The following is a 13073-nucleotide window of genomic DNA, read 5'->3' on the forward strand; positions in this document are numbered from 1 at the left end:
ATGTACAAATGTGAAAAGTTAAATGATATAAGAATAGTAACAGCTTAAGAAAATAATGAGAGATGTCGACAGTTAATTGCTTAGTTAACTGCTAAATAAGTGGGTAATAAGATTCTTAGTGCTATAAAAAGTCAAAGGATAAATAACTATAATATATGGTCATCTGTAAAGCATTTTAAAGAGGCAGGCTAAGAGCTATGGTTTGAGGAACAGAAAGGAGTATAGAAAAGGAACACAGAGGATCTTTAAGACAGAAAAAGCCACAACAGAAAGGCAGAAATGCGGATCCCTTTCCTTTTTGCTGTACTTTGTCCTGTCACTCCCACACAACCGTGGATCAACCAAATTCTGCTTTCTCCACTTTTACAATCTATTGCTAGTACCACCATAATATATATTTGTCAATTTCACATGTGTTCCTAAAGCTCCTTGACATTCCTTTCTACTTGTTTTAGGTTAAATAGGATCTTCCAGTATTCCAACACTATTTTTAAACTCCCACCCCCCAATTTTCTTTTACTTTTATCCCTTCATCATGATAGAAAAAATAGAAGACATCGAAGAACTTTCTGTCTTGCCTCCTATACTTGTAGACATTTGCGTATTAATAATAGCTATAATTTTTGAATTCTTCTTATGTGTCAGGTATAAGAAGCATTTTCAAACCTCTATAAGAGGTAGACACTGTTATCCTCAGGATTAAGTGATTTTAATTTACCCAAGGCCATACGGCCTGAATAGAGCAGCAGAGCCAGCTATGTCTATTTTAATTTCTTTTAGACTCTAAGGGAACTTCCAAGTTCAAGGAACTTTATTGCATCAATTATCTCCTCTCTTGTTACCTTCTTTCTCTTATCTGGCTTCTTTCTTTCAAATTATGAGAGAATTTCAAAATTAGAAATATACTCAAGACTCCACATTAAAAAGCAATGTCCTTCAACCCTGAATCAAGCTACTGCCCTTTTGTCATTTCTTTTCAGCAAAGTTTCTCAGAAGTAACAACCCTATTTCATCACCTGCCTTCCTCTACTAGACCTCTTAAACAGGTCAATTTCAACTGCCCAATTAAATAGTCATTTTTCAGTCCCATCTCACATGAATCTCAATGGCAACTGATAACTACTTCAGCATTCTTGAAACCTTTTTTCATCCCCTTTAGCTTCTGCATCACTACTTTCCCTTAGTTATCTAAATGTGGACTTAGGAAGAAGAGCCCATAAATAAGTTAGATGTCAAAAGTTTCTGCTTGCCCGTCAGATGCTAATGTTCATAGGGGTTGCATTTCCTACTCGCCTTTCAATTTAACTATATGCTTTGAATAATATTATTTATACCCACGGTTTTAGCTTATACAAATATGCCAATTATTAAAAAATCAGCAGGAAAGTTCCACAGATATCTTAAAGGCAAAGTGTTCAAAGTAAAAGTCAGCATTTTCATTTCTGCAAATCTTGTTCTTCTTCCTTTATAGTTCTATCTTTACAAATGGTACTATATTTTATGTGTGTGTGCATGCGCAAGCACCTATTCACCCATGCCAGAAACCTATGCTCCTCTACTTCTCATCTCTCCCCTTTCTGTGGTATAATACAGTAGTTAAACACATAAAGGTCAGGTTTTAACCTCATTTCAATCATTTGATAGCTGTGTGACTCTGGGCAAGTTCTTAACCTCTCCAAACCTAACTTTCTTAGCAGTAAAATAAAGATAACAGGATTTAATTCATGAGAGTTTTTATGAGGATGGAGTAAGAAAATGTATGTAAAGCACTTAGCATAGTACTTGGCATAGTAAGTATTCTTAAATAGCAGCCATTTTCAATATCATTTCTAACAATCTTATATATCAAGTCTTTCACTCAGACTTCCTTCTCTCAAACTGCCCACCTCTACTCCCCACCCTCACACATCCCATCTCTCGTGGTACCACACTACTTGAGTTTAATCCTTTACCATCTTCTGTCTGGAATACTGCAAAGGCCACCTTTACAACAGTTCTGACTCTAGGTGTGTTACCCATTTGATCCAACCTCCATATTCCCACCGAAGATTTTCTAAAATACAGAGCTGATTTTAGAAAATCCCTGATTTTCGGATCCCACTCAGGGTTCTTCAGACTCCCTACCACCTACTTCAGACACCTTAGAGTAACACACCATGCCTTTCAGTGTGACATATGCATATCTAGCTTCATCTTCCCCTATTTCCCACCCTTTTCTTACACCATAAACTCCTATAATATCAACTTTTAACTACATCCCATGTAAAGGCACTTCTATGCCTTTTCACATACTATTTCCTTTAACAAATACCCTTCCTTCCTAAACCCTCCACTTAGTGTACTTAATAAACTTCTACTCATTCATTTCTTATAACCTGGCTTAATTAAATGTTCTCCTCTTACTGCTAAATATTTTTACCAAACAGGTACAATTCATCACCCCTTTCTGCTAAATTATCACTATATAAATATTTTCCGTGATCATTTGTTTATATGGTCTGATTCTTTCATTGGACTGTGTGCTAATTCTTCCTTAACTCCCAAATGCCTAACACAGTAACTAGCCCAGAGTTAATATTAAATCTTGTTTATTGGAATAATAAATGATTGAGAAAGAGTGAAAGTGCTAAAGAGTTTTATCTTATAATCAGTGAGAAGTCACTGAAAGTTGTGAAGCAAGGGAATAGATAATAGATTCATCTATTAAAAAAATTAGTATGATAGTAGAATAAAGAATGCATATGAAATAGAAATCAGTGACAGGAAATCCATTTAGGAGATTAATGTAGTAAGTAATTCAAGTAAAGAAAAATGGGTCTAAAGGGTGGTGGAGTTAAGTAAGGGATGGTTTGAGATGGACATCAAAATGAAAAGATGATACCTTATGACTGAATATAATGAAGGATGTCAAGGTAAGATATAAAGATGACATTCCAAATGTTCAAGCCTAAGAGAATAAGAGAACAGTAGTAAAAATAAGATAAAAAGAGAAATAGTCTAAAAGGATGTTAGTTTTGAAAGTATAATTAAAGGTTAAAATTTTGGACATAGAACAGATCTAACCTAGAAATATAGTTTGATTTTTTATTTCACAATCTGCTTTCTTCCTATACTTTCTTATCCTACATTTTTCTTCCTTTATTTTCAGGTCTGGCTAGATAGAAGTGGGCCTTATTAGCTGAGGAAAATAGGCATTTGGAAAAGGTCATTTAAAATGAATCTAATAAAAATAGAGAAAATATCTCATAGTAAAAGTGGGGAGGAAACTCATCTTGAAAAAATGAAACTAAAATATATAATAAAATTTGTTTTCTTTCATATAACAAAATTTAAGTTATAATTTCAACTATATGCTAATTCTTAGAATAAACACAAATAATAACTTATTGGTCTTACTAACAAACATGTATAAATCAAAATTTATCTTTTCCAGCATAATCATAATCATTTTAATAAAAATTTAAATTTTTAAATTTAAATTTAAATTGATGAGGACTTCATCAATTCTCCCAAAGTCCTCTATCAATCCTTCGATATTTAAATCATTTTCATTTGAAAAGGCTTACAGCATTCTTAAGGATTTTTTTCTTCTACTGTTAACAACTAATTAATTCTACTGTATTCTCATTTCTTAATGGCTTTATGTTATTTGAGTAGCTCTCCAAAGTCATTTTTCACTATCTTCATAAAATCTTTAATGGGGGGGTACAAGGGCAGGTTCAGAATCAATTTTTATTATGTTTCACGGAGATGTTGGACAATGGAAAGCAAGCTGGTATGAAATGGGGAGGAATGTTTGAGTGGGGAAGAATAATCAAGTAATCTGCCTATCAGTGAATATTTTCCTATTATGACAATTTTTGCTTCTCTACTCAACCTTATAACTGTGAGAACTCACATAAAGAATGCCTACATAATGAGAACTGACTCTGCCCTCAAACACACACATAAGTACTTCACTAACTCCAGTACCCTGCGTTACAAAGGGAGAGTTTCAACATCCTTTTTAAATTTAATTTCCAATTCACACAAATTTAGTGGGTGTATCTCAGCTTTGTTGCCTATTAGAGACAGAGATTAAGGATAATTTGTACTCTTTATTCTAAAGCACGGGTTCTGGCATAAGTGACACTTAGGACCCCCAAGCCCATTACAGCTCTGATCACAGGGCATTCCATTCTCTTTATGTAACTCAGTTATCTGATGACTCCATTAACTGGACCAATTCTCTTGGATTGATCCTGTATCTACTATATTTTTTTCATCTCTTGGACTATATCAGGATTTGTGTCTCATATTTTTTTTTATCTCTTCCTTCTCTCTGACTATATCAGGGTTTGTCAAAATACAGTAGGCCAACCACCTGTTTTTGTAAATAAAGTTTTATTGGAACACAGCTATACCCATTTATTTATCTATATATTGTCTATAACTGCTTTTGCACTACAAAGGCAGTGTTGCTTAACTGCAATAGAAAACATGGCCCACAAGCCTAAAATATTTATTATCTGATCCTTTAAGAAAAAGCTTGCTGACCCTTAGTCTATATGTTGAGAAATTTCCTCTACTTTATTATCTAACCCTTTACTGAAATGAGTAAATAATTTTTGTTGACTTATTATGTTTGATTTTAAGTTAGGCACCAAGGGAGCGGTATTAGGAATACTTTCTGCCATCCAGGAGTTGAAATCTAAAAGAAGAAGCAACATTTATATCATAACATAAAGTAGCAAGAATGAACAGCCAGAAGGTGGCTAAAATAATCGAAGAAGGTGAGGTTACAATATACAATGGTGGGAAGAGAGAAGAGAAAATATATTTTAAAGACAGAATTTGTAAAACTTAAGAACAAGCTTTACACAAAAAGAAGAAAATGCCTAAATTCAAAATATGTATAGGGATAGAATACAATGATATACTCAAGACAGTAAAAAAGGTAAAAGGTGTTAACATGTGTTAGTACCATAAAGCAATGATACATCCTTAAAGGTCATTTAACTCAAAGTTGCACTTTAGGACAGGTAGGTAAAGATCTCAAATAGATCTAAATATGAAGTCAATGGAAGTCTGCACAGTATACTTATCTTTTTCTTTACTCACAAAATGGCAAATTGGGTTGTCTATCAATGAGGATAAGTAATTTCACTTACTCTGTACATTTACAGAGATTATATCATAAGCAAAAACTCAAGATAATATAATTTGGCATCAGTTAAGTGTTTAATGTCATCAGAGAAGGATGACAGGATTTTCTGATCTGTGATTCATGAAAAGCCTATCATTTATAATAACTGTGATAAATGAAACACGACACTTACTTCTGATTTATATCAAATGTAACAGAAAAACAAAGAAATATACTTAAATTTTTAAAGTTCTAACAAGGTTGAATACTTACATCAATATTGACAGGTTCTATTGTGTTTATATGTACATTGGGAGCTGATGAGGACCGGTCTCGTTGCCCAAATTGATTTCGATGATCTTCATCTGCTGGGCGGAAGGGCTGTGGAATTGGAATGGATTTTGAAGGAGATGGACTGGTGAGAATTTGGAGCCTGGAAAAATCAAGTCATTGGAAGAGAAGATTCAGACCAACTTCATGGAAATACTGACATAAAAAAAACGGATGACAAAGATTTCCTTATTTTAATATTCTCAGATAAAATCTTTAAAATAAAGCATTAAAAATCCAGCAAAAATGATTTTAAAAAGTAATGGTTGAGGGCAGGCCATGGTGGCTCGCTCAGCAGGCAGAATTCTTGCCTGCCAAGCCAGAGACCCAGGTTCGATTCTCGGTGCCTGCCCATGCAAAAAAAAAGCAATGGTTGAAAAACTAATATATACCTGCACCTAAAACTGACAAAGCTGTTTTGCTCAGCAGACCCTCCACAGACTATCACTGATAATAATATGATTCTTATTAGGGACATCTACAAATAGCCAAAAATTACCTGTGGCTAATCAGTTGAAGAAGCTCATGTCCTTTACAGGTACACAAAAATGCTCTCAGGTACACAAAAATGCTCTAGGTGGAGAGCAACTGAATAAAATCTGCCATTTTTTCTAACTTTGCCGTTTCTTGAAATCTGAAGTTACTAAAATGAAAGTTTTCTGGAAAGCAAAAGATCTTTTCCAAATTCAGGAAACTGTCCTTATAAAAGAAACAGTTCTTATATTTTGAAATTTTCTACCATGCCTAATTATCACTAGAGACCAAGAAGACTCATCTAATATATTAAACATTAAAACAAATACTTAAAAAAAACTGTTTTGATGAAACAAATAACAAAGCCTATAATGAGCTCTTACTGCCCTTAAAAAGAAAGCGGCACTTACAGAGATCACTAAAGTTTTGAAAACAGAATGTAAAACCCTATAAGGAGTCTATGACTCTCAGAAAGGATGTCCTAGAGAACAGCTGACATGAGTATAATTTGATACATGGAGTATGGCTGTCTCAGAGAGCTCTATTAGGACCAATGAATGATTCAGGGTTAATAGTCTTTTTTTTTACATATTCGTCATCTTCCACCCAATTTTATGCAAACTTTCTAACCAATCAGCATGTTTAGTGGTTATTAAGACATGGGCAGTAGGATAACACTGAGAGAATAAAAAGACATTTGTGAGGGAAGAGGGCTTGGAGAGGAACAGGAAAAAAACATAGTAAAAAATGGATAAAAGTTTAAACAGCAAAGGAAGCCAAAAAGTGAAAACAGCTTCAAATAAAGCAAGTTAATAGAATACGAACCATATCAGTTTATACTTTTACTTCTTTGAAGCACATTATTAGGGGTAGGAAAGAGAAATTTTGACTTCAAGTGTTCACATTAACTAAATGAGTTCATTTAGAATTGATATGCAAATAATAAAATATTACATACTTAAAACAAATTGGTATCAGCCCAAAGGAGAATTATAATTAAGACTGACAAAACCAGTCTTTAAGAAAACTGTTCTTTTTAATCTTTCTAGCTACTGAGAAATTTTTAGTTTTGTGAAAGAACCGCCTTTATTTTTGTTTTAGGTAGACAAATATTAAGGACTTTGTCAAGGGATTTGGGGAGCAGGCGAAAGAATGTGAAATGACAATATTAGTTAAAAAAAAAAAAGCTTCGGAAAGTACATTGACTTTTCAAAGACAGATTTAAGTCTCAAGGCAATAGCATACTATAAACAGGGCTTAAAAGAGAAAAAGCCTGAATTAATTACAACTGTAGAGGATACCCTGCTTAACACAACAATTTGATGTAGGCAGAAGTGACAGCAAGTCATTCCTAAAACTTACTGAGTTAGGACTCTGAAAGCAGCATGTAGTAGATTAACAAATAAGAACTTTATATACAAAGGACACTGATCCAGAACCAAAAAACTTAAGACACTGGCTATAATTTAAGATTCATTACCATATTTAAAAAGAATGCATACATTAAGAAGATATCTGCATATCATACAAAATAAGAAAGACTAACTTTGGTAGTTGTATGTAACACCACCCGGGGGAAGGGTGCCGTGGCCCACAAAGTCAATTTATTTCCTTGAGATTAAGTATATATAATTTTGGAGAACACTTCAATTATTATACCCTTATGCCTATCATTAAACATCTGAATCATGAAAACAATTTCCCCATCCTAATTCCATGCTTAACAAGAATAAATTTTCTGATTATAATCTATATTTACCTAAAAATATCTTCCAAGAGCAGATTGAGTATTGGTTCATCCAACATTATAAATTTGATCTACAAAATAGGTATACTTCTCATTGAAATGAGTTTGTTTTTTCTGATTTTGGTTAATGTAAACTAGTATGTCCTTAACTGTCATCATTTCTGATACTGATAAAACTGATTTTCTATACTGGGAAATCTTTACACGGATCAAGGTGATTTATACCCTATGAAGTATCTCAGCAGTCAGCAAATTGGCTTTCTCTTAATGATCTACCTGTCTTGCTGCAAACCTCTTTAACATAAGTGGTATCACGTTAAAAACAAAAAGAATTTCACCTTTAACACCCTTCAGCAAATTACTAGTTTAGATTTCATTTCAGTCTAGATTATTTTAAAATTTTGAAGCACACTTACTGCTTCTGTTCAGTAATATATGTGTTTTAAAATACTAACTTTTCATTAGAGGCATAATTTGTACATTCCACAACTTTTTATTTCCTTTTTTTAAGTAGAAAAGGAGTATCTCTTTTTATTTAAAACCGGACAATATACCACTTTTCCATGCATTATACTTGTTCAAAGACCATTATAATCGTTAACAGTACTATTAACAACATGCAGAATTTTGACATGGAACAAAATTGGCTTGCATTTTTACACAGACACCCATATACACTTGTGACATAAAAGAATCTGGACCTCTATTTCTAGAGAAGCGTTTACATATCTTTCTTGATATTTGGTTAAGATTAAGTCTACTTCAGTTTAGTTTTGAATAAAATACATGTAGCATAGGCAAATGGTTTCTTAATTTTAGACAATATTCCTTCACTATATGCAAATGTCCTAAGTCATCATTATAAACCTTCTAAGAGGCCAAATTAACTTTTACTATGGTATTCTGTAACTCTGCTCATAGTAGAACTGTTAACCTACCATTAGAAAGCCATCAAGTTTATATAATCTATCAGAAGCCAATGTCATAGCCAAAGGATTAATTAAAAAATAAAAAAACAACAAAATTTTATATTTTGATTTGATCTAAGAAACACACAGCTGTGTACAACTAGATACAACCAGCTTGAATAAAATGACTCCACCAGAGTGGATAGCTGACAAAAAAAATAATGGCTGAATTTTCTAGTGTTCCAAATTAAATAAATAGACCTATTCTTCAAGACAAAAATTTTTTGCTACATTTTCTAACCCATGAGACCTCCAGAAAGCATACCAATACAAAGGTCAAAGGTTAGTTTGATAAAATTACAGGTATATTGGGAGTTTCAAATGATTTTTTTCCTATTCATTGTAGGTAAGTCTAAATAAAGCATTATTCATGTTATGAATAGCGGGAGAAAGTAGGGTTTAAAACCGATAATGCATAATTCGGATCTTAACTAAATATCTCTGGAATATTTTAAAACAATGCAGTGTAGGGACTTTTTTTTTTAACCTTATGCTCCCAGATATAGCATAATGCCTTACATCCAAAAGGGAAAGAGTAAGCAGACTTGTAAAAGAAATGCTCCAACACAAAGTAAAATCCACTAAATTTAGCATTATCAACTTTTTTTCCTACGGTGGAAGTGTGAATAGACGGTATCTTTGCATCATCTTTAAAATGATTTCTCTGCTTTATCCTTCACAAGATTTAGTAAAATGTTAATTTTTTTTTTTTTTTTTTACATTTTAGGTATATCCATCCCTTCTCCATACTGCTGACATTCCAGTGCAAATCTTCTTTGCCTCTGAGTCTTCAATACCAACAGCAACCTAGTCTTCCTCACCCTAGACTTTTTTCCATCAATCTAGCTATATATTAAGCCTAGGTGACTCTTTAAAACCATTTTTATCAGGTTAGTTCTCTGCTCAAAAACCTTTTTTTTTTTTTTACTTTCTCTGTGTCAAGTCTAAATTCCAGGACATTATATAATCTGGCATTGCCACTAGTCCCCAAGAAGTACTCCTTGTCTTAAATAAGCCTCTATTTATAAGCTCCCAAACCTATGATATTAATTCCCTTTATTTATGTTGTATCTTAATTGCCTCCCTCCCCCCAGTCACCATGCTTTTATTTCCTAGCCCTATTCAGATCCTAGTAATTCTTTAAGGCCTAGTCTAAATCCTACTTCCTTCAAGTTTTCCTGATTATGCTCTCCCTCATTATTCTCCCTCCTCCCATAAACAGGACAACACTGTCCTCATGACACAGTTTAATATTCTTCATCATAAACTGCAGATTACACTTATATACTATTTTAAAATTATGTGCCATTGTTTCATGTGTTAATGCTACTTTCTGAAATGGAAATATATACTTCTACATTTGATATTACCTAATAAAATGATGAGCACAGGGTAGATATGCCAAATCATCTGATGCCTGATTTTTCAGGACTGCTCCTGAAACATCCTATGACAGCTTTAATTCCATTTGTCTGTGCCAAATGCAAGAAAATATCTGACTGGTGTGATAAAAATAAAGCATTTGAAAAAAAATCCTTAATAGGACAATTCAAATGTTGGAAAGGTTTAAAATTAACCTCAAATTCAAAAGAAACCAGCTTAAATAGCATGTCACTAAACAGCAGGTGTCAAATCATACCCAATAGATTCTGAGGGGGGTGCGGAAGGGGATGATCCAGATGTGAGGGCAGTCTCTGCTAAAGAGGCCTCCTCCTGTGATATTGGGTGGTGTTCAAAGAACTTGGAGACAAACAGCAAACTGTGAGGCAAAAACAAAACAAAACAAAACAAACCTAACTTGTGCAAAACCCAGAAACTTCATAACCAGAATACATTATATAGTTAACAGAAAAATCTTGGATCCAATTCCATTTTCCAAAACAACTGTTAAAATGTGATTAGTTGTATATTTGGCTAAAGGCTTATTTAAAAAAAAATTATGCTGTACTTTCAAAGGCAATCTTGGAATCTAAAACTAATTTTTTGAATGTAAATTTCTACATGTTAGAGGAGGAATCATTCTTTATGGTTAAGGAATTAGAAGAAACAGTATCTACTGCTATGTTAGATTATATCATAATTTACTGTTAAAAGTACAGAATTGAATTCTGTTTGCTCCAGTATCGAGAAAAATAATAAGACCTTAACAACAGCAGCAACACTAACATAAAAATATTATAATAGACTCAACTTAATCTATGATGGAAATTCTGGCACAAAGAAAGGAGATATTTTAAAAAGAGACACCCTGGGTATGAAGGCTTTATATCTTACTTATACATAATCGGAGGTGGGGTGTGGGGAATGAGGGGGAAAGACAGAGGAAAGGAAGGAGAAAATAAACATAATTTATAAAATAGCAGATCAAATCAGTTCAAAAATATAATGGTTAATTTAACTGCAACAACACTCCTTCTCCTCCCAAAAACTATCCAAAATTGATTTCTGTGGGGAAGGGGGTCCATATTAATTAAAAGAGAATATGAAATATAAATTAAATGTATAACTGAACCAAAATTACAATTTGGGAGAGAAGGGCTGGCCATATTATACATTACTCTCTTTATACTTTTTATTCCCTGTAACAATTGGACTGGACAGAAAAATTCCCCACAGACTTCTTAGTTTCATATTAAGAAAATTTAAATGTAAAATGATAAATAGTAACGATTTATTTTTAAATAACTTACTCAAGTTGGTCATAATTAACACACATCAGTGGAACCTCTGTACTACAACGCTGGTGAAATTTATAACCACATGTTTGACAGCGGAAACCCTGGAAAAGCAGCTTTCGGCAAAAGTCACAAAATGCTAAGGTGAAAAATGTTTTCCGTACCTGCAAAGTAAAAATCACAGAGGATTTAAAAAATTTGTAAGAATTTTTTTAGAAAGCAACATATTTACTTTCTTATTTAAAATAACAAACCATCAGTATATTCATATCATAAACTAAAAATGTAAAACTAGTGGGTTCAAGATAGATGATGATATGTATTTATCCCTTACTACAATATTCAAATGAAAAATACAGAAGTCAAGAAGATGGGAAATGATGAAAAACTGACAAATGATATCAAGCTTGATAACATTAAAATAAATATAGAGATGAGAAGTAGTAGGAGGGAATTGAACAGAAAGGAAGGATAAGGGTGTAATTAAATTACTGACAAAGAAAGGAGTTAAGAGATGGTGTCTGGTGTTGATGGAACAAAAAAAAAAAGTATAATTATATTACTTAAAGTTACAAAGACATTCCACTGAGGAGCCAAAAATAATAACCTTGTGGGGATAAGGGGTAATGGAGGAAGTTGCTTTATCCACAAAGTGCGGCTTAAAGATACTGTTTAGTAATATGAAAATAATGACCAAAAGAACTTAAAAAAGAAACCATTAAAAGTTAAGAATGGTTTCCTCAGGACAGTAGCACTCGAAGACAGCAAGGGTGTTGGGCAACAGATTATTTTTCATTATAAACTTCCCTGTAGTAATTAAAAAAAAAATTTTCCCCCTGTAGTATTTTAAAAACCATTCAATACGCTATTTTGATAAAAATATTTAAAAAATTATTTTAAGAAGATTAAAGCTAGTGTGTTTTACATGAAAATTAGAACTCAGCTTGCTAACTAGGACAAGGGGTGGGATAATCACATAAAATACAGTTAAGAACCATTTTTTAACAAATTATCAATTTGTTAGAAGAGTAGAATATTCAGGCCACCAATATTTCTGGACACATTCCTCTATGCAGAAACTTAAAAGACAACACATAAGAACTCCATATCAAAAGGCACTATCTATAACATGGGTTACATAAACAGAATTGTGCTAGGGAGATCCAGTTTCGATAACTATCAAAACCAGAAATTGTTTTTAAAGTTGTAGTTTTTTAAAAAATATTTGTTTTGTGTATATAATAAGCAGAAAACATAAGAAGGATAAACAAATACCAAAATGTTAACAATGGCCATTACACAGTGGTGAGAGTATGGGTGACTTCTATTTCTTCCTATGTTCACTGCTATATATTTAAATTCCTTTGTTTTCCAAACAATTTAGGCCATAAACAACAGTAAGAAATATGTTTTATATTATGATCCACCACACACCTGTATTCATATAATAATATTTGTGCTAAGACATATGCTATATTTTAGAATTTTCTAACCTACTTCATTATATTTAAAATGCTTTTCATGATCCATTTATTTTAATATCCACAGTTTACCAAACTCTATTTTCAATAAACTGGTATTGAACAGAATAAAAAGTTGTTTAAAAATAATGGTTCATCAAGAAAATGATATTCTGGCATAAAAATCTATTACAACTTTTTTCTCTTTTTTTCACATGGGAAGGCTCCAGGAATTGAACCCGGGTCTCTGGCATGGAAGGCAAGAATTCTGCCACTGTGCCACTGTTGCACCAC

At 32.8% G+C, this 13073-nt stretch overlaps 1 protein-coding gene across 4 annotated transcripts in view; it reads right to left on the minus strand.

The window, feature by feature from the left end:
- BRAF (B-Raf proto-oncogene, serine/threonine kinase) overlaps window positions 1-13073 on the minus strand; it is a 232221-nt gene that overhangs the window by 59465 nt on the left and 159683 nt on the right. For 3 of the 4 annotated variants that reach the window (XM_077147814.1, XM_077147805.1, XM_077147786.1), the window contains exons 6-8: window positions 11335-11483; window positions 10284-10403; window positions 5399-5558 (exon numbers count right to left, since the gene is read on the minus strand). In XM_077147814.1, the coding sequence (XP_077003929.1) occupies window positions 5399-5558; window positions 10284-10403; window positions 11335-11483 (429 nt within the window). The remainder of the gene's footprint in view (window positions 1-5398; window positions 5559-10283; window positions 10404-11334; window positions 11484-13073) is intronic. The other variant, XM_077147796.1, reaches the window with a different exon arrangement.

The sequence above is a fragment of the Tamandua tetradactyla genome, chromosome 1 (assembly GCF_023851605.1).
Source record: "Tamandua tetradactyla isolate mTamTet1 chromosome 1, mTamTet1.pri, whole genome shotgun sequence".
In the NCBI taxonomy this organism is placed as follows: Eukaryota; Metazoa; Chordata; class Mammalia; order Pilosa; family Myrmecophagidae; genus Tamandua; species Tamandua tetradactyla.